At 41.3% G+C, this 22,262-nt stretch overlaps 2 protein-coding genes across 3 annotated transcripts in view; one reads left to right on the top strand and one right to left on the bottom strand.

Moving 5' to 3' along the window:
* RUNX1 (RUNX family transcription factor 1) overlaps nt 1-12,677 on the top strand; it is a 177,917-nt gene extending 165,240 nt beyond the window's left edge. For both annotated transcript variants that reach the window (XM_053386653.1, XM_053386652.1), the window contains 2 exons: nt 5,016-5,177; nt 8,109-12,677. In XM_053386653.1, coding sequence (XP_053242628.1) covers nt 5,016-5,177; nt 8,109-8,605 — 659 coding nt within the window. In that variant the 3' untranslated portion in view covers nt 8,606-12,677. The remainder of the gene's footprint in view (nt 1-5,015; nt 5,178-8,108) is intronic.
* The window catches only part of KCNE2 (potassium voltage-gated channel subfamily E regulatory subunit 2), a 228,927-nt gene that overhangs the window by 43,032 nt on the left and 163,633 nt on the right, over nt 1-22,262 (bottom strand). The gene's annotated exons all lie outside the window — the stretch shown is intronic.

The following is a 22,262-nucleotide window of genomic DNA, read 5'->3' as shown; positions in this document are numbered from 1 at the left end:
CAATTCAAAGGCATTAAAGTGCCAAGTTGATTTTGCTTGATATTTCCGATGCAACCTAACAAAGAGATGACTGCTTTGGTGTGAATGCTAGTTGTGCTCATAATCACCTTTAGAAACATATATTTAAGTTTAGAAAGTTGACGAAAGATATCATTTAGCTTAGGAGGAAAAAGTAGAGAGCCAAGTAGGTTATTTTTTGTTTAAAAAGAAGCTAAGCCACTCATTCCAATTGCAGAGAGAGAGGTGAAATAGTAAGAGACCTAGAAGCTGGGAAAATCTGATTAGGTTGATGCCAGAAAACAATTGAGGAAAATAATGAGGTACCCACATTTTTTTCATTCTCATACTTCAAACAATTTGAAAGCAATTGACAAGTTAATAAAGAAACTTGTTTTCATAAGGCGTGTGGCAGAATGGAGGTTGGCAGACATTTCTGCTGCTTTAAATGATGAAAACAGTTCTTTAATTTTCCTGGATCGTATGGTAGCAACACTTGACTCATGTTATCAAGGGATTCAAATTGACACAGATATGTGGCTAATTAATTGCTAACCACTTATATCATCTTTTCTCCCTGATCCTTTAGTTGCAAGTTCTTTTTAATTTTTAAGTCAGCATTCAGGAGAGAAAGAGAGAGAGAGAGAGAAAGTGGACGTGGGTTTCAAATTTGTTGGCCCAAATCTCTCTGCCCAAAGGTATCCGTCATCTTGCCAGTTACTGGCATATCTACAGTGCTGACTCACATCCTGCTGCTCCTTTTTTAGAAATACTTCCAGCAACAGGCTTTATCACTGTGAGATTCAGCCTCTATAAATGCCACATACCTAGACCGAGAGGGCACTGTCTGGCTCATGGCATAATGATGACCCTGTTCCAAAGGCAGCTCTCTGTGAAACAGCCTCACCACCGCTAACACCTTTTCTTTCCAAACATGACCTGTCTGCCAGTAAATCATTGCACAACCACAACAAAAGGTGGAGGGAAGGTATTGGTAGGCTGGCTAAAGACAACCCCTGTTGCAATCCACTGGGTAACATTTAGATTAAAATGCTACATGTTTGATCACAAGCCTACTTGAAAATTTCACATGCCCTGGTGTCAGCCAACATTTGTTGCAATCTGATGTTCTGAGCTCTAGAAGATTCCTCATGGTGCGCCCCTAGCATCTCTGTGAGCACCATTGATGTCTCAGCCTGCTCAGCAGCAGCTGATGTCTTCTTGCACCTTGAATTACAAGTTGCAGGATGGGATGGGAGGTATGAGAAAGTGCCCCCTTTGTGGAGGTAGATTAAAGCCTAATGTGGTACAGAGCAGACATACAGTGCACTCTAAAAGTTGTGACACTGTGCAGGTCCTGCTGTGCCGAAGGATATTGATTATGTAGCATTTTGGTGCCAACTGAACATTCTCTGGCACTTAGAAGATTGGGCAAGAAGCTTTCTACTGCCACCTACAGGCCAACATAAAAGGAATAAGCAGTCGACTACTTGGAAGAAAACCATCCATCCCGTTACAGCTCTGATCTTCTGCCATGCCACATGCTGATGGTTAGAAAAATACTGAGTGCATGAGAGGCAGCACATAGTGGAATTTCTTTACCTTACTTACAGAGCCCTTTTAAGTCGATTACATGAAACTATTAAATATCATGCAACATATGCACTACTTAATTATGGGTTTTTTAAAAAATAATAAAGAAGCCCAACACAACATTTTGGGGTCAATAAAACGTGATGGGGCATGAATGGTGGTACAGTGCTTTGTATCTAACAGCTTGTTCAGCGTGAGGCTGGAGGCCGAGAACTTGTGTCTAACTAAACACAGGGCAAATTATTTGTACTCTTTAATTCTCACCCTAAAGTGTTTTATTGCAATAATTAACTGTTTACATATACTTTCTCACACTATGAAAGGCAGAAATGGATAGCACTTGTGACTTTGAATAAGACCGAGAGACTTTTACCTAGGCTGCCGGTTGGTGCAAATCAGCAACTCTGAGGGTTTTCAAGAGGATCCCACACATTGCTGCTTTTAAACTTTTCTGAAAACCTGTCTGACTACAAGACGAGAGTTGTCCCATTATTTTCATTGCACTTAAACTGATGAAATTTTGTAAGATTTGTTACATCTAATACCTCCTTGCATTTGATGAGGTTGCTGCAACAGAGCAAGACATGATCTTCTGATTTGACTCGGTAAAAGAAAACTGATATTGTTTTGATGCTGATGACAAAGCTTCTTAGCAGTGATTAGCTCAGCCTCCTGCTTGTTACACAGAGACTGGGCAATCAGAAAGTTCAATGGCAGTGTTGGCTAAACTGTTCTGATCCTGAACAGGGAGCATAGGTGGAAGAAGATGCTAGAAAATGTTGGGCAAAAGAATCTAGGACCTAGAAACATGTGCCATGGAGAGGAAATTCTCTTATGGAACAGGACAAAGCAGCTAGCACTCAGCCAGAGAAAAGAAAGCTGAAAGAGAGACTACGTATGCAAAGTGCATTTGTCAGGAGCTGTAAGATGGGAAGGCGGAATTTCAGCATTGTTATGGAATTTGATATTTGCACATTCCTTTTTTTTATAAAGATATTTATTAAGATTTTCAGAATTAATACAGTAAGACAAAAAAGAATCAAAAAAAAAAAGGAAAAAAATATCAAAAAGTAGAAAAATACAAAAAAGTTAAAAACACATAAAGTTCACAATAGTTATTTTTCATTAACATATTTCCCCGACCTCCTCATACCTCCCCTTTTTGTATTCCAGTTCAATTATTAGTTCAGCAAATCCTTATCAAAATTTCTTAACCTAATTCCAACCCTTTCCCCCCCCCTATCCCTCATAACATTACAGCTGCAAACCACTTAGATTCTATCCGACATCATTCTAACATTCATTTGATATTTGCACATTCCAACACAAACAGACCTGATCTGTATCTCCCATTGTAATGTGGGAGTCTGCCCTTCCTTACCCAACAGCTTTCACACTTCCTGAATGGTCCAACACAGTTTTCAGTTGTAAAAACCCAAATAAAATACTTTTTTAAATGTTTATTTTGAGGGACCAATTATTTTGAGAATGCAAAAGTGGCACAGGCCAGAAATAGACTGATTTGCTCATCCCTAGCTGAAGTTCCCATACTGATCTGAAATCACCAACCAAATCTTTAGCAGTAGGCATCTGGTCTTTCATTCACTTTGAAAGCAAAGCTCCTACTTGAAAAACAAACAAACCACCTCTCTTATATGCAACACTACTCTGGCATTGACTTGAGATGATTCTCAGTTGTTCTGGCCCTATCTGCTAGCAGAAGACATTTAACAAAACCAACTTGTTTACCCTAATCTGCCTCTCCTCCTGCTCCTGAATACATTTACAGTGTAGTCACAAAGCTGGATGGAGCACAAAGCCAGGACAGGCCTCTTTGATTTGGGTTGCTCAAAGGACAAGCGTTTGTCATCACTCTGAGTGGTGCAGAAGCACTAGCAAATGCAGACCACAGAGTCATCGCTCAGCTGTCATTGCAGCTTCAGCTTCTGCAAGCCAGACATCTAGAGACAGAACAGTGTTTGATATCTGTCCAAGTAGGTTCTGTTTCCACTTGATGTGATTTGTAAGGATACTACCCAAATTCCTGGATTCACAGGACTGAAATAAATTGCCAAATGTCTCATTATTAAACTATGTGATGCAGCGCCATCAATAATGGCCCTCTTACTGGTATAGCATTCCTCTTTAAAAAATCATGAATTATTTTATTTTATTTTTGGCATGATCCTTGTGGTACTATTATGATTCTAGTGTGGTAGTTGTGTTATGATTGAGGGCATGATAACTTCAAAATAATTAAGAATAAGTATAATTGTAGAGGATAGTGGAGAAAGAACACAGCTTTGATTAGTGACTTCCTACTGTCCCTGTTCTGGGATGCAGGTGGCGCTGTGGGTTAAACCACAGAGCCTAGGGCTTGCCGATCAGAAGGTCGATGGTTCGAATCCCCGCAACGGGGTGAGCTCCCGTTGCTCAGTCTCTGCTCCTGCCAACCTAGCAGTTCAAAAAGACTGCAGTGCAAGTAGATAAATAGGTACCACTCTGGTGGGAAGGTAAACAACGTTACCATGCACTGCTCTGGTTTTCCAGAAGCAGCTTAGTCATGCTGGCTACGTTGTATTGGGAGTGTGGTTGTACGCTGTACGCTGGCTCCCTCGGCCAGTAAAGTGAGATGAGCGCCGCAACCCCAGAATTGTCCGCAACTGGACCTAATGGTCACGGGTCCCTTTACCTTTACTGTCCCTGTTACATTTATTTCAATAGTACAGAAAGTGTAGCGCCATAAATGCCTATCCTCCTCAAACTTCCATGCATCTCTGCCCCAGTCAGGCTGGCATAAGCCACTTCTTCCTTCCTCTGGTCTCTCTTAATTTGAGCTATACCTGTTATGCAGACAACTGACAACTGCACACAATTTGCAGTTGTTAGAGGAAGCAGAATCAATGTCAGGGGCAAAGCCGAAAGAACAACCACACTCCCAATACAACATAGCAGTAGCTTACACACAAGTATGCATAGAGCTGTATCTTGCCCCCTGGCCAACGTGTAGAGGTTTGTGCTTGAATAGAGAGTTGTTTGTAGGTCTTGGTAATGGTAGAACACAACTTTTGGGTCTGAACCAAAATGAATATGAATTCTGATTTCAGTCGTGTGGTGTACTCTTCCACCCCACCCCGCCCCGCATGAACAAAAGTGCATACTTGGCACCTTTGGACAGGGCCTAGCTAAGCTGCATGGTATGAGTCTGAACTCTTGCTTTAGAAAATAAGAAGTGCCTTGCTGGACCATATCATATCTCAGCAATCAGCAGGCATATTCTTTACAAGAATCTCAGCAGCCAACAGGTGTTACTTGGTCCACCAGAAACTGAGCAATATTCCACCTTTGCTTTAAGGAACAACATCTGATCATTGCACAGGACCATAAAAAATAACCACTCTCTATACCTTTCCTCCTTATGCCAGATACAAGGCAACTTCAGCCATCTCCTCCGTGGCCTTACGATCCATCCTATCAGTATCTGGGATCAATTGCAACTCCTTCGGTTCATCCAGCAACCCCAATTTCACCTGGAAGGGCGAGTGGAATGACCTCTCTCTCTGCAGAACTCTCAAGCCGACTGACAAGTAAGTTTCAGGAAGCATTTTTTTAAAGCAACAACCACCCCAACCTGATACGCTCAGGTTTATTAAGGCATGAGCAGGCACCAACTACTCACCTCACCACCACCTGACCCTTCCCCCTCTCCATCCCAGGTACGCAACAGTGACTCACCTGAAGGGAAGTCAGGTGAGCTGTCATCCACTACAGCAGGCGGCGGGGAGCTAGTACACATAGCCTTGCTCCTTCCTCTACATATTCTGGGAATGCAGGGAGATAAACCTCTGAGTAGGGTTTATGTCACAGACCAATATGGCAGTATATTAACCTACAGGCGTAAGTCAAAAACTCAGAAATGGAAGCAAGCTCCATTGACTTCACTGTGGCTTTCTCATAGCTCATATAACCAGTATACCATTGTTCTGGCTCTGCCTCAATGAAAGCAGCTGTGAACCTTGCAAACAATGCCCAGAGATAGTGTACAAATTAAGGGTTTCTAAGGTTCAATTTTGGGATTTGACCCATTCCGTTTAATCAGAATGGTGTCCAGCTGCAGCCTAAGACAGATGAATGGTGAGTTTGTAACATGTTTACAGGTTATTTTCCTGAGGAGTCTTGGAGTCCGCCAAAGAGAGGAGGTTTTAAAAACCTCCTTTGGTTGCTATTTCCTTACTTTTACGATTTTATATAGATGGGTCTTGCTCTTAAGTGAATGCAGCTGGTTTTCTAATGGGCTTCTGTGCCTGAACTGTTCTTTATATACTTTAAACACCATTTTGTACACTCACATTTTTTATAAAGGCCTCTAATCTTCATATTCCCTCATTAAATTCACCTTCCCACAGTACGAAAAGGCCTAATTGTTTTTCCTACTGCAGGGAAGACGAAATACAAATTTGAAAGTTATAGGACACTTTTTCAGGGTCATGGGTTCAAGGAATTACCTTTATATGCTCAGTGAACAATAGGAAACAGCTGTCATAACTTTTCTACTGTGTTTTATTTAAAAAATACAAATCAAGTCAAGAAAAATCAACCTAGGAGGAGAAACATGGGCTTTTCTGCTGACATTTGGCAGCACCTCACATAAAACATCATTCAAGTGGTTTGCAGTGATTGTCTTTTAGCTGCAGTGCAAGCAGAATTTCAACAGATGAAGCTTCCCCTGCCTCCATTCTAGAGAACAACATCACCTGTTGAATTTTTGTTTGTCACATACTTATCTCAGGCACATGAACCTAGTGGGAGGGTGGGCAGAAGGTAGCAATCCTCCCCACAGTTGACATTTGAGGCTGAAATCTGATCTGCTGTGGAGGCATACCCAGGTGTTTGGTAGTATTGTTAAGTAGAAGGAGGCAGATGATGATTATAGCTGGCATATCCAGAATTAAGACTATAGCATGTCACAGAAATCTTCTGAGAAACCTGTGGAGGTTTGTCAAAGAGGCCCTGGCTGCTATGTTGACAGGCTTTCAGAACCTGACACTACAATATGTCTGCAGAGTCTTTTTAATCCAGTCACGGTGCAGACTGTTTTTGTTTTCTTTCTCCCACCTCCTGACGCTTTTTTTCCTGTACATGCACATTCCTTTTATGCAGACTCCACACTGTGTCTGAGGAGGTGTTGCCATGAGGAAAGGTTTCTTTATTGTTATTTTTAATGCCTCGTAATAGCTGGCAAGAAAGAGGAGCCACGATCCCTGTTAATTGGAGTCTGTCTAGAAACTCTCTTTTAAGAGGGCCATTATCTCTTTAATCTGTTTTGGGGGTGGAGGGGCTTGGCAAGTGAGTTCTTCCATCAACAGAGGAAAAGGGTTGATATCCAACCATCATTTCAAACATGGAGCATTAAAAAAAAAAATCATTCCCAAATACTTTAGTCCTTGAATCTCTGTTGGCTGAGGCAGGCAACATAAAGTCTGAAGGGAAAGGAAGCGTTGATGTTCACAGATATTTTAAACTGTCTTGAAAGGTGCCTCCTCCTTAGGCAATCTTTCAGGGATGGCTGCAAAATGAATAAAAAGTGTGCTCGCTCAAGAATACAGTGGTACCTCGGGTTAAGTACTTAATTCATTCCAGAGGTCTGTTCTTAACCTGAAACTGTTCTTAACCTGAAGCACCACTTTAGCTAATGGGGCTTCCCGCTGCCGCTGCTCCACCGGAGCACGATTTCTCTTCTCATCCTGAAGCAAAGTTCTTAACCTGAAGCACTATTTCTGGGTTAACGGAGTCTATAACCTGAAGCGTATGTAACCCAAGGTACCACTGTAATGACCCCACCTTTCTTCTTGCTTTCCTGGGATCACCCAGTGGTCAGTGCAGGTCATCTTTCCTCTAAATTAGCTTTGTTTGCATTCACTGACAGCACACAGCTAAATCTGATTGGCTGCAAAGCATTGTTATGACATCACATTCTCCATGTTATGTCAGATTGGTTGAGATCACATATGAAGGAGAAAGAAGTTGGAAGGGAGCAACACCAAAATAGGAGGAAATCAGGGAACAGTGGTGACAAGCAGACATAAAAGAAGGTGAACAGTGGGAGGTTTTTTTGAATGGAGTGTTTCAGCATTGTCCCTCCACCCCCACAAAAACACCCTACTGCTTTTGCCATAAACAGCGAAACATTAATTTAATATTTGGCACACCCTGGAATCTGTCCTGCTTTTTTCTCTCACTACCTACAATAACTTTAGTAGAATAGCTCACCTTAAGTATTTATTAAAAGATAATACAGGTCCTACACCTTAATCAATGGGGGAAAGTGGAAATTGTGAGCAGATGGAGCTTACCCAGTGAAAAGTGAGAAGTGCTGTACATGCTAAAATGTGCTTTTCTATATAAGAGTCTTGACTTTCCTTTGATTTTGATTTTATTTGGTCGCTAGGTGTGTCTGAAGTATAGTGACATCTGTCTTCTAACCTATAGCATTATCCCTGTCCTCTTTCCCAAACCAGGTGCTTCTGACCTAACAGCATTCAGTGATCCAAGAGTGGGAATTGACCGTCCTTTCCCTGCGATTCCTTCCATTTCTGATCCTCGCATGCACTATCCCGGAGCGTTCACCTATACTCCCACACCTGTGAGCTCAGGAATAGGAATCGGTATGTCTGCCATGACCACTGCCACAAGATATCACACTTATCTGCCCCCTCCATACCCAGGTTCTTCTCAGGCTCAAGGCAGCCCATTTCAGACCAGCTCCCCTTCCTATCATCTCTACTATGGAACATCAGCAGGGTCATACCACCAGTTCTCTGTGATGTCTGGAGGAGATCGGTCGCCTCCACGCATCCTTCCTCCTTGCACTAATGCTTCCACAGGATCTACTCTCCTCAATCCCAACCTTCCAAACCAAAACGATGTTGTGGACACAGAAGGCAGCCATAGCAACTCCCCTACCAACATGGCAACCACAGCAAGGCTAGAAGAAGCAGTATGGCGGCCGTATTGAATCATTAGCACAGCTGTTTTGTCTGCTGAATGGCCGAGGACTCTGCCAGGTTTATAGATCATTACAGAGAAGCAATCCATCCAGAAGTCAGTATTTACAGGAATGGTGTCATGGTGTTATCCAATTGACATTGGTCACTGAGGTGACAGTATTCCAGAAAAGTACACTCGTCCAAGGACTGAACTTCTGAAGATGAGAACATTTTAAGACGATGGTACCTACTCACTCACTTTTTCTAGAGATATGGGGAAGGATAGATACTCGGTATGTTTCCAGAGCTTGAGACTTCAAAAATAGTTTTGGAGCTCCTCAAGGCTTTCAAAAGAGTGCTTTGTTTGACATCTGATTTGGAGGCTTAAAGCCTAACGCAATCTTAATGAGTTTAATCAATCATTTTGTCATGCTAGTTAAAAGGAAGTATAGGAAGATTCTCAGAGAGAAACTGTGAATGCTTCTGATTTAGCAATGCTGTGAATAAGAGTTTTTATATCCTGGAATTAATTTTTTTAACCAAGTTGTATATTCCAAAGAGTATGGGAATTATGCTTATTTTAATTTTAATTTTAAGATGCAACTCGTCCTTTGCATATCATTTTTTTTATTTCCTTTTTTGGCACCTTAGAAATTTGTAAAAAGATTTAATCTTTTAAAAAATGTGCTTGATTTTCTCATGCATTGTCAACTGAAGGCATGAAAAACGCCTTTCCAGGGAGATGATTTAATTATTCCTTTAATATAAAAGAGTGACAGCCTTGGGTCCTTTTCAACTACTGAAAACGTATATGATGAGTTACTCGATATTTATGCTCTCAGCATTGATTTTTTGTGTGTGATACCTTTATTATTTAAATATGCTTAAAGATAAGCACATGCATTTTGTAGCAACCAAAGTTTTAAAATATCACATATAAAATGGCTGGAATAATTATGGGTAATGTGACTTTTAATTATTTAGAAGTATTGTTTACATTTTGCTCCATTTCACTTTCATCAGGCATTTAATACCCAATGAAGTCATTTTTGTTGTCCAGTTGAGAACCCAGAATTATTTTAAACATTACTTTGATATAAGTAGTATCAATAAGTGTCTCCCTTCTTTTTAAAAAAAGGAAGAACTTTGCATCACATTTTGCCACAATACTCTGATCATTTTAACACAAGTTTCAGAATATGAGGAGGACACTGGAGGCAGGAACTGATCTCAGAAAGAGCATATGGAGATTCCAGGACAGCTGCGTTATACTCCACGTTGTGCTGAACTGATATCTAAATGCAACAGAAGTGAAAAGTAAAATCAAACACAGCTAGATAGACATAGCAAAGTACTTCATGCTGATAAATTATGGGCAAAATCTGACAAGCTCCTGTACTTTCTACTTCGATCTGTTGGGAACTGCAAGAACTTGTTTCAGGCTGTGGTCCTAAGCACAATCATCTGGACATGATGCACTAGATACACAGACACAAATCTCTTTACTACAGATTTGACAGCCAAAGGCAACCTTAGGAGGTTGCACATTTGAGCAAAAGAATGGCCTGAGGGACTGGTAACCCTTGTCTTCTAGCCCTCTCCCTACCCACCCATCCCAAATAATTTTTCATCCTGTAAGAGAAAAGATATGGATATCCATATCTTTTCTGCTGTAACTGGAAAAGCAACTTCCAAGTGGAAGAAATGGTGGCAGGAGAATGGTTACACCAAACACCATTGCTTTGTTCAAACTTGCCGTCTCAAGGTTACTTTTGGTTAAAAATTATTTGTCACTGGACAGCTCATCACATCCAGTTTGGGCCTCAGTTCTTGACAAATGAATTTAGAATCTGGAACAGACTAGCATATTCAGCATCTTCCAAAGCCAAGCCCGTAGTCAGGAAAGGAAATTTAAATCAGTACAATTCAAACATGATACATGAGATAGGCCACCCTGTAGCCAATTTTTACTTTCTTCCCCATGCCCTGCAGTAATAACTTAAATGGAACATTCACTGTTGTCTAATACACCTCAAACATATCGGACATCACTGTAAATTATAAGGCACTGTTTTATGTGAGGGTTTGGTCTGAATGCAATTGTACATGTCTTTGATTGTACATTAAATGAATACTGCTAAGTCAACAGATTCAGAATTACCTTCTGATTAAGTAATGGACCTTTAAAAATTAGTGCAACAATTGCAGATCAACTCTTCTGAGTATTTGAAAGCAGGCCTTTAAATCAGTGTTGGGTGTTTAATAAAATTAATAAAGGATTCGGTTTAGAAAGATCCTCGGCTGCAGGCAGCAAAACAGCTGGACTTATTTAAAATATTTGTTTCTTTTTTATATTATATATATATATATTTGTAGATTTTGCTTTTGCATTATTTGTGTGTCTGATGCAGTAGCACTTTGAGATAAAATGTTACAGAGTGAAATAGCTGATGCTATCAACAAGGTCAACTTACTGCAGAAAATTATTTCAGCTGATCTCAGCCAAAGCTCAAAAGATCATACAGTGTCATTTCTCCCCCTCCCCACTTTCAGATTCATATTTTGCAGTTGTGTGTTTTGCCATTTTTCAGATGTGTGTTTTACAATTGGGGGGTTTGAGTTTCTTTTTTAAAAAGAAATGGAAGAGCCAATTCATTTCTGTGCTTCTGAAATGGAAAAAAAAGATATTTCAAAATAGTTAATTGTACAAAACTGTTACAATTACCTTGATTTTTCATGCATTGATTTCTTACATCTTTAGTGAAATTTAAATCTGTCTTTCATGGTGACTGTTCCACAGGATTCAACTTAAAATATAATGCCTTTTCCTTTATGCTATAAGTGCTTAATGTGGATAATCTGTTTAGATAAAAATGCCAGTCATTTATTATAGATATCAGCAACTAAGGCCACTATATACTCTCTATGATTTATGCCTAAACAAATGTATGCCATTTTATCCAGTATTAGAATAATTCATTGTCTCGACTACACCTGCACTATTAATGATTAACTGCCCACTCCTTTGCAGGTTTATTCAGAAGTAAGTCCCACTGTGTTCAGCAGTGATCATTCCTAGGTATTGGTGCATAAAATTGCAGCCTGATTTTACCAGCTTCTGCTTCAAATGGGCTGAGATGGAATTTGGCCAGCATGGAGTATGGCATTACTAGGGAAGAGAGCAAAACATTCTGAGGATAACTACAGTTTTTGAAGCCCTACAGAGGCCAGGGATCAGAGAGCCACAGCTCAGCACTTCATAAAGAGAAGTGCAGACAATCCAGAGAAATTTGGGCAACTGTTTATATGAGCTCGGGCTGTTTGTCCACCTTGCCCAGCAGCATCTAATCTGAGTGGCAGCAACTCTCCAGGGTCTTTGGTGCAGAGAGGTCTGTGCATTCACCTGCTACCTCCCTTCATCCGGGGAACAGCTGTGGTTCATTGGTAGATCATCTGCTTTGCATGCAGAATGTTCAATCTCCAGGCAGGGCTGGCTGACCGAAAGCCAGAAGAGCCACGGCTATTCAGTGTAAACAATACTAAGCTACATGGACCAAGGTTTGACTTGGTATAAGGCAGTGTCCTATGTTCTTATGCACCTGCTCTTAACAGGACATGGCAGGGGTTGTACCTAGAAGGACCTTTTGCATGTAAAGCATGTGTTCTGGCATTAAACTACCAATTAGTTTCTCTCAAGAGACTACCCACTTTCCAAATGTTTTTCTTTCTCATAGCTGAATTGTCTGCAGATTTAGAATCCTAAATATGGCTAGATTTAGGTTTAAGAGGCTTGGACTTTATAATTAGGCACTAAGAATACTATACGCATTCTCTTTGATTTTTGTTGTTAAAAAAGTATCCCCTTGGTGATCTAATTTTACAAGGCTTTGATCAGGGCTCTTGATGTCTAAGACCTTACCTTCACATCTTTCTGGGGTTGTACCATTTCAGAATGTGACATCTTCTGAATTGATGCCATCCCATGAACACGTAGGTCAAATGTATATCATTTTATATTGGGCTTGCCTAAGGAAGGATAAGAGTAGTTACTAGGGGAGGTAGTAAGCTCAGTTTTTCTGCATGCCTCTTGGAGTGTACTGAAATTTGGAAGGGGGCATCTGTGAAACTCCAGATTTTTCATAGGATTTTCCCTTCTGTTGAATTCCTGCTTCTTAGACCTCAGGCTCATGCATGAGCTGATTTTAGAGTGATCAAATGCAAAAGAGAACAAGGCTGCTGGACCTTTAATGCCTCTGCAGAAGAGGGAACTTCGCATGTGTGGGAAATGTCATTGCTCCAGATGTTGCTGAACTGCAACTCCCATCAGCCCCATCAAACATCGTCAGTGGCCAGAGACGATGGTAACTGTGGATCAACAACATCTGGAGGGCCAAAGGTTCCCCGCAGCTGAACTACAACTGCATAATTCCCTCTCCTACACAGCTGTTAAAGGTGCAGGAGCCCTGTTTTCTTTTGCATCTGAGTCACCTGCCTTAACAGTATTTGGGAAGGCTCAAAGTACATCTCCTTTTATAGGAGGCATTTCCCAGGGGCGCATTTCAAAAAGCATTCCAAACTGGCCACTGCCAGAGACAGATTATAAGGATTAAGTCCACCTAGCTCCACAGAATAACCTGCACAGTCAACTGCTCACATACTTAAACACATGGAGAAGGGTTTTGGTTTTCTAAAAACTGGAAATGGGGCCAGGAAGCTGATGGTCTACTAAGAGCTGAAAGTGAACTGGATCACTACTTTGCAGCATGTGAAAAAACATTTTCTATCTTCATGTATATCCAAATTAACTAAATATTAGAATTCCTGAAAGAAAAGTTCCCTATTTAAAGAATTTATTTTTTTTAATGTTGCTCTCTAAGAGAGATGTTCGGGTATTCCCTTTTGTAAAATATAAATGTATTTGAAACTATTATAGTTACCAGATAATGGTGAATAATTAGGAACTCATTTTTATTTAAATGCATTGCACAATCCAGACACACCCATGAAGCTGAATCAGTAGGTGTTAAAGCATTTTAAATCAGTTTTTGCTTCAGCTGAGATTAACTGGCTTTACCATTCCTTTTTATTGAAGCTACTTTTGGCTTTACCAGCAGAGATCCTAAACATACTTGTTAGGAAAACAAATCCCACTGTTTTCAGTGGGGTTTAATTTTTGCCCTGGAAATAACTTTCCCCCACATTTTAACGCAGTTGTGCAAATAGATCTTATTTATTCCTGTATACTTAGATTTTTATAAACTGGTTAAACTGATCTTCCACAGGTGTCCCACAATCAAAAATAACAGGTATTTATAATATTTGTTATATTTGTTACTTTTCCCCAGATGACACTCATTATTCATTGCTCAACAAAACTTTGTTTATAACATTTTATTTTATAAGGCTTGTTGTGCCTTGCAACCTTTTCTATTTTAAAAAAAAATGTTGGTCAATACTATCCCATCATCATTTTTTGTTTCATATATATCAAAGGGTGCATCAGGAGAATGTTAATTGTATTTCTGTATGTAAATAGGTTTTAAAGGCATCATAGAAACATATTGTTAAAGCTTGTATTTGACATTTTTCATTCGCTACATCTTTGCTGAACTTGCCTTTGCTAAATACTGTAGGAAACTTGTTTTATTTCCAACTTAATTATTTTAGGTTTTGAGATTAACTATTTTAGTTACTTTTGTCAACAGTTAACAGCATGGTTTTGTGTGGCACATCAAAATCTCTTCATTTTTTTGTTGTAGAAGAAAATGTGCAAACAACTGTGGGTTATTTGTGGTATTCTGGAGTTAACAGATACAAATTCAGGAAAAAACGTGTTTCAGTAAGAAATGACTGTGTGGTAAATCTCATGGGTGAACCCAATGGAAACAGGGCCATTTTAGAACATATATTTGGATCTGTGAGTTTAGCATTTTCTGGGTGTATTTACAATCAACTTGTCCTGCATATTGGAATTGCCACATCATCTCCTGACGTATGGATCACTTTCAGAAGGGAGATTTTTTTCTCTCTCCAAGCGATAGCAGTTTTCTCTAAGAAGAGAACAGGAGCCTATTTCTCCGCACTCCACCATGTCTTGTTTAGATAATAGTACCTGAGTAGGCACTTCCTCTATGTTACAAGGTCAGTGTGTCCAGGAGAATTCATTGTGACTAGCATGCAGAGCAGCTGGACTGCTGCATTAGTTCTCATGGAAACTTGCTTTCTTTGTACCACAAGTTCTGTACATTCAATATTATAACTAGTGTGAATGACAAATAAAACTGTTTGAGAAGTATACAAGCATTCAATTCCTTCATTATTTTCCTGAGCTACGTGAATTTGGTTTTGGTAGCCAGAGTGCAAAGGAAGGGCTATCTTCTTGCAACAAAGGAGTCTACTGATTTTTGTTGGCGATTGGTAACCTGCCATTATTTGTAGCTGCTGGTGAACTATCCCATTCCATCTCCTTATTCTTCTGGCACATGCAGAGAACCTCTCCCTTCACACCAAGCTTTGGAAACTAAGAAGCCATGAGAAGCTCTCTGTTTCTGAATGTCTCCAAAGGCTCAGGAGAAGCTGATCCCTCATTTCCTCCCATGTTTTCTGTGTGCACCATAATATTTTCTGCTGGGAGGGAGAGCCCTGGTCTGTCTGTTTTTTTCAGCACCACCTGAAATAGCCGTCTTCTTCTGAGTTTTCTCAGACACAAGGTGGGCTTGCTTATGTACCACCACAAAAAAGGCCACAGACTTGCATCTTCTAACTTAGAGGTATAGTTGGAAATTTAGAAATAATTACTATGAGTTGTATCCAGCTAAATCATAGTGATAGTAGAGCTGATGAAATCAATTGATATGACCAATATGAAGTCCATTGGTTTCAATAGGTCTATTTATGATTTAGTTGAAGATACCCTATAATTTAATTAGGCATGCATCTCACCATAGGAGGGAAGGCTGTAACAACCAGATGGCCAGTTCAGTCTGCTTACAAACTGCTAACTGTTGATGGACAACTTGAAGGCCTCTGCTCTCTTGTCTTTTAAGGTTCTTTATCATTGAACCACACCTTCAAAGAGAGGACTTCCCTCTATAAAGTAGAGTACATAGCCATTCTACTCTGCTGTACAGAGAATTCTGAGAAGAAATATCTCCTTGTATGCTAGACAACGTGCAGCAAGTGTTTACTAGAGAGAAATCTGTAGTTCCCACTGGCCATTCAGCAATGACGTCTCTGGACCACTGTTCGCACAGCACCTTGTTGATGAAAACACACCAAGGATAGAAATGGGAAGAGACTATGCCCCCACGTTGGTGGTTTTTAAATGATAAAGCACTGATTTAAGCACCTGTGTATCCATCACAGCTGGCATTATATCTTGTATCTGTGGCCAAATACAAAGCAGCGTGAGAATTTGTCTAAATTTGCAGACAGACATTAGTAGACTGTGGCCCATGAAAGTTTATGCTGTAATAAACAAGTTAAATCTTTAAGGTGCCACAAGATACATAACTGAAACAGAAACATGGAGGATACAGTCCAGCCATATATTTTTTTTAAGTTCCCTTTTATCCAGTGTACTTTACTCTACATGTTTAACACTCTCATTGATCACAGTTGAAATAAAAGTGCTTAGCTATAGCTGGATCTTGCTGTGAAACCCAAATCCATAGTTCTTCACAAATATACTCAACAGCTGACTTAAGATAGGGCTGCCATACAAAAAAGCGCTCAACAATTTTGGGGTGTCCTGTTCTTTACTTTTTGAAACAAGGCAACCCTACTTAAGAACATAAGGAATATAAGAACCACCTTTCTGGATTTAGCTAAAGGCCTATCTAGTCCAGCATCCTATTCTCACATTGGCCAACCAGATGCCTATAACAAGCCCACAAGCTGGGCCTGAATGCAACCTCACTCTCACAAGCTGTGAGTCTCAGCAACTGGTGTACACAGGTATACTGCCTGTAGCAGTGGAGACAGACTTCAGGAGTTTGCTCTCTGGTTTGAAGTTGCTGGGGCATCTGAAAGTTTCCCAGACTACTATTAGTACAAGTCATTGTCTGGGAATTGTTTGGGTTTGGGATAAAATGATAAACTAAATTAAGAAGAAAATCTAATACACAAGCATTAAAATGAAGCTTTCTGTCCGACATAGAATAAATAATGTTTGGCCTCAAACTTTTAAAAGCATGGAATCATAGATCTGATATGCAGTAAAGCCCATCTTTTTTTCAACAGGCCTTGTGAACATTTTTTCCTATTTAAAAAAAGCTAGATTTCCTGTAGAGGTTTAATTTCAGTCTTGCAAAGAAGAGAACTATTTTTTCCATATTGATAATATTTTATATTGCTGCAAATTAATTACTGTTGTGTTTTAGCCTGAGTAATATGCAAGAGTTTGTAGCTAAAAGCACTTTGGAATTAAAATCAATTAATACTGATTTAAGAATGGCTCAGATGCTTCCATGTGGTTAGAGGACCCCCTACCATGCTCACAATGTTACATGTGGCATTGATGCTTTGCATGGATGGTCTTAATTGTAGAGTGTCAAATCTCGCAATCTTTCGCTGCTTTTGTGATGAGCAAGCATTTCACAGTGCAGGGTTCTGCATATACAAATGCCCACCTGGAGAGCTCCAGTCACAGCATGGAAATGAGATCCTCAGCCCAGAAGATCGTCTGTGTTTAGGTCTCTTGAATTTTGGTATTTGGCTAAAATAAAAGGATAATTCCCTGGATGCCTAGATCCAGCTTTGAGGCAAGTACTCTTGGGTGACACAGTCCCAGCAGAGATTTAAAACCACAAACATGCTGCAAAGTAAAGTGTGGAAATATAGGCTGATAGACCTTTAAACTACCTCCTAAGTTTCTTGCAAAGCTTTCCACTTCCTTTAGCATGGAAATAGACCACACATTTGGTAAGCTAAAAATGGTTTACTTACAAACGCTTCAAATATTAGATTCATTTGCTTTTCCATACAACAGCAAGAAAAGACAGGCAGCAAAACTTAGGTTAGTTCCAAAGTGGTAAACATTTCTAAATTATTTGTACAGAAACACAAAGATGGCTTGCTAAAGCCATGCTGTCTAAGCCTAGAACATCTAGTTTAGACCTCTGTAAAAGGTAAAGGTAAAGGATCCCTGGACAGTTAAGACCTCTGTATTGGTAGGTTCACATGCATAACAAGGAGCCAAGAAGAGGGGGTGCAACCTAGCTAAGCCTGGCAGGACAGCTTACTCTATGCTCTTAACCCCTCCATGCATTAATTAGTGTTAATCATATTGGGTATATGATGCTGGTTATATCTCACAATAGGAAGCGGGTGGTGCTAAGCCTCTTGGGCTTGCCTATCAGCAATTCTAGTCGCACAACAGGGTGAGCTCCCATTGCTCTGTTCCAGCCCCTGCCAACCTAGCAGTTCGAAAGCATACCAGCTCAAGTAGATGAAGAAGAAGAAGAAGAAGAAGAAGAAGAAGAAGAAGAAGAAGAAGAAGAAGAAGAGTAGTAGTAGTAGTAGTAGTAGTAGTAGTAGTTTGGATTTGATATCCCACTTTATCCCTACCCTAAGGAGTCTCAAAGCAGCTAACAATCTCCTTTCCCCTCCTCCCCCACAACAAGCACTCTGTGAGGTGAGTGAGGCTGAGAGACTTCAGAGACGTGTGACTAGCCCAAGGTCACCCAGCAGCTGCATGTGGAGGAGCGGAGACGCGAACCCGATTCACCAGATTACGAGTCCACCACTCTTAACCACTACACCACACTGGCTCTCTGCATAAACTATATAAATATAAACTGGATAAATAGGTACTGCTGCAGTGGGAAGGTAAACTCGTCAGTGTCCCATTGTGCCTGAAGCAGTTTAGTCATGGTGGCCACATGACCCGGAAAGCTGTCTGCAGACAAACGCCGCCCATCTCAGCCTGTTGCAAGATGAGTGCCACACCCCATAGTCAAGTTTGACTGGACTTAACCGTCCAGGGGTCCTTTATCTTTATCTATATCCCACAACGCACAGGCACTTTGAATCAGCAAAAGGGCAGCCACCAACCTGTAAGAATACACAGGCATATATTTTCTATCCACTGGTATATATCAAACCAACAACTGAGCAGTCTTGTGTTATATTAGATGATTTGGAGAAGCAAAGCAGTTGGGGTTGTGTGCCAAATCCTGTAGAACTCTACTAATCTCAACAGGACTCCAAACTGCTCATGTTTCTTTATGAGATTTCCAGAACTCAGCTTGCAGAAGCTAACACATGCCTCAGAGTTCACAAGCTCAGTGTGTGCGCATCATATAAGTGCTGGTAATTTATGCCTTACTAGCTCTGTCATAAATCTAGAGTTGTGATGGTTCCCTTGTCAGTTGAAATATTAGTACATTGAGTGCAGCATTCTGCGAGAGCTTCCAGCTCTTTGTTCTGTAGAATGCACCTTCCACACATCTGGCTAATTATGACAGCACAAGCTGCCACGGGACACATTTGCATGTTTGCAATCGAGCGAGTGAGCATGCCTGCACGCACACGCATCCACACCCTACTGACAAGTTTAAAGACCGTTAAGTGGGTGGATTCAATTAATTTTAATCATGCTGATTATCAGGGGCATATTGGGGGTTGGCCAGGCTGGCCCCCACCAAACACTGGTGGAGGAAGAGGGGGGCAGGGGGAGCGCACCGCCCCCAGCACCAAGATCCCGGTGGGGTGCCATCATGGCTTCCCCCCCCCCTTCTGGGCGCCATGCCCCCGCAGGCAGTACACCATGCCCCCATGGGTGGTGCACCATACCCCCAGGATGCATGCCATGCCCCCAGGAGTGGCGCATCATGCCCCCAGGGCACACTCCATGCCCCCGGTGCCAGAGCATGAAGCTCCGCCACTGCCACCAAGGGCACACAAAAATTACTCTGCTGCTTATCACTTTCTTTACTGCAAAAATGAATAGTCACTGTGGGGAGCAGGATCCTGGCTCAGCTGCCCTTTGTTGTGATCCATCAGGGCTGCTCTCGTTTCCTTACAAATCCACTAAAATCAATCCAAAAACTCTTAATCTGGGTGAGTCAAAGAGCTGTGGGTTAGCCCCCGACATCAAATTTAAACACATTTGTTTGAAAGTTTCAGCCGTGTTGAATCACCACCACTTATTTTACAGTGTTGAAATTGAAATGAGGTAAGTGAAACATGGAAGAAGAAATGGAGGAATATATCTAAAAAGAAGAATTAGAGAGAAACAGCAGATGATGATGATGATAATAAATAATTTCATTTATACCCCACCCTCCCTGGCCAGAGCTGGGCTCAGGGCAGCTAACACCAGTAAAATTACAATAAATACATAATGGGGCAGGGGGGAACCAATTTAAAATACAGGTTAAAATACAATTTAAGATGACTGGAAGGTTGCTGTCAAAGAATTGGCTAGATAGTTGGCAAGCTTTTTGGCCTTGCAGCATCCCACCCAACCCTTCATGTATTCATTAGGGCAAGAAAAACCTCTTGGATCCCTGAAGAAACCGAGCAGAGTAGCAGAATACACAGAGAAGTGGCACCTGCTTAGGTGAACTGAAGAAGAGAGCTTCTTCCAAGTTGCTGTGAATTAAGAAGCACAAACTTTCCCCTTGGTAAGAGTTTCCTCAAAAATTGTAAGGAACCATATCTATTTGTAGAGCAGTCTTTGTTGATGTTGTTTTTTCATTTTCTAGGGATGTTATCCATCCCTCTCATTTTAATATGATTTTACACACATTTTACTTACCAAGCAAAACTATACTGATTTAATTCAAATACTTTTGAATTCCCAAGCCATGTTGCAAATCTTAACCACCCCTCATTTTTGGAAGTTGAAAAATTCAACCCACCCTACTAGTGGAGTAGTGTCTGTCTACTCTGCTAAAGCGGACTGAGCCCCTTGAACTGAAGAGGCTCCTCTTGGCCAAGGCACTTCCTATTTGAGGCTCATCCTGAGGACGACTGCTGTTGGGGGGAAATAACATCTGAGAGTTGCTCTTATGAAGTCTCTAGCATGTGTCCTGCATGGAGACTGCCTTGCCTCCATACTGCTGAGACTGTCACTCAAAACAGAAGAAGATAGTCATCTCTATCAAGGTTGTGAGCAGCCAGTCCTGGAGTCCAGGCATCCTTGTCTTTAGCTGCCAGCTCTTGCAAGTTGGCCTGCGCTTTTGCAACTACTTCACTTTGAGGCAAACTCCCTTGGACCAAAATTTGAAAACAGATCACAGATCTGTCATTTCCTCTGTACATCTAGGAACTGCCCAAGCAATGGTTCAATCATTCTACTTAGGAGATGGGCTGAGGGCTGCTTTCTTCAGAGCCAGTATGGTGTAGTGGTTAAGAGCGGTAGTCTAGTAATCTGGGGAACCAGGTTCGTGTCTCCGCTCCTCCACATGCAGCTGCTGGGTGACCTTGGGCCAGTCACACTTCTCTCAGCCCCACTCACCCCACAGAGTGTTTGTTGTGGGGGAGGAAGGGAAAGGAGAATGTTAGCCGCTTTGAGACTCCTTAAAGGGAGTGAAAGGCAGGATATCAAATCCAAACTCCTCCTCTTCTTCTTATACTTTCTCACTTTCATAGCATAACTGCTAGGAGCAGCTTCAAAGCACCTTTGCCACATCAGGCAAAAATTACTTCAAAAACACTGCAAGAAGCAGCAGAGTAACTGTACATATAATGATATGCACAAATGGACACTGTACATTAAAAAAAGATGGCTGCCCAAGCTTACAATAAGATGGAGGTGATATGGCAATGGTGGCCATTTTGAATTTGGAGTACTGGTATCACTCAGAAGTACTCCATTTTAGCCTCACAGTCAGAAATCAGAATGGGCTTCTGAAATGTGTCCTACAAAAACAGGAACACTTGGAGGAGCTGAGATTATGCTGTAAAACAGGGATGGGGGCCAAATGCAGCCCTCCAAGCCTCTCCATCTGGCCCTGGGAACACTCCCCAGGCCCCACCCCTCACTGGCCCTGCTGTGAACTCATTGTTTCTGATTGGCTGGAATGTGCCCTTGAAATCTGCCCATGCCTCTTGCAAGTGTGCAGGGAGGATAGGGGGGGTGTCGCTGTGTGTACAAATTAGCCTTCTGTATAACAGTGACACAGTGTGGCTCCAACCACTTTTGCCTCTGGCCTCACCCCCCACTGGCATATGAACCTTGGAAGGCTGCCCAGAAATGAGTGCCCCCTGGCCTGAAAAAAGGTCCCCTCCTGAAAATTGTCGACCCAAATGTTGTTTTTTGGTGCCCTCTCCACACTGACTGGAAACAGGATGAAAGAGTCCACCTTCAAAAGTCTCCACATTCCATTGGCAGGTCATTTCACATGGAGTTAAGAATATCGATTGGATGTCACACACAAGCACAGTGAAGCCTCTTTGCTTTCATAATGAGAGCCTTTTCAAAATCCTTGGCCTGCTTCATTTTCCTCTCAAGTGGTACTTTATTCTTTGTAGCCTATGATTTGTTTGTACGTAAAACAGCTATTAAGTTTACTAGCTGCTCTGAAAGGGAATCTAGAGTTTGGGTTGACGTTGTCCTCACTCCCCTTTCTCCCGACACATCTGGGAGTTCTTTTCCTTCATGGTTCTTGCTAAGTGGTAGATTGCAGTTGTACCACTAGAGGACACCCTTGACCAACATTGCAACACAAACGAACCTAA

This window comes from Podarcis raffonei, chromosome 4 (genome assembly GCF_027172205.1).
Source record: "Podarcis raffonei isolate rPodRaf1 chromosome 4, rPodRaf1.pri, whole genome shotgun sequence".
In the NCBI taxonomy this organism is placed as follows: Eukaryota; Metazoa; Chordata; class Lepidosauria; order Squamata; family Lacertidae; genus Podarcis; species Podarcis raffonei.
Note: the sequence above shows the minus strand (reverse complement) of the source record. Positions and strands in the feature narration are given on the sequence as shown.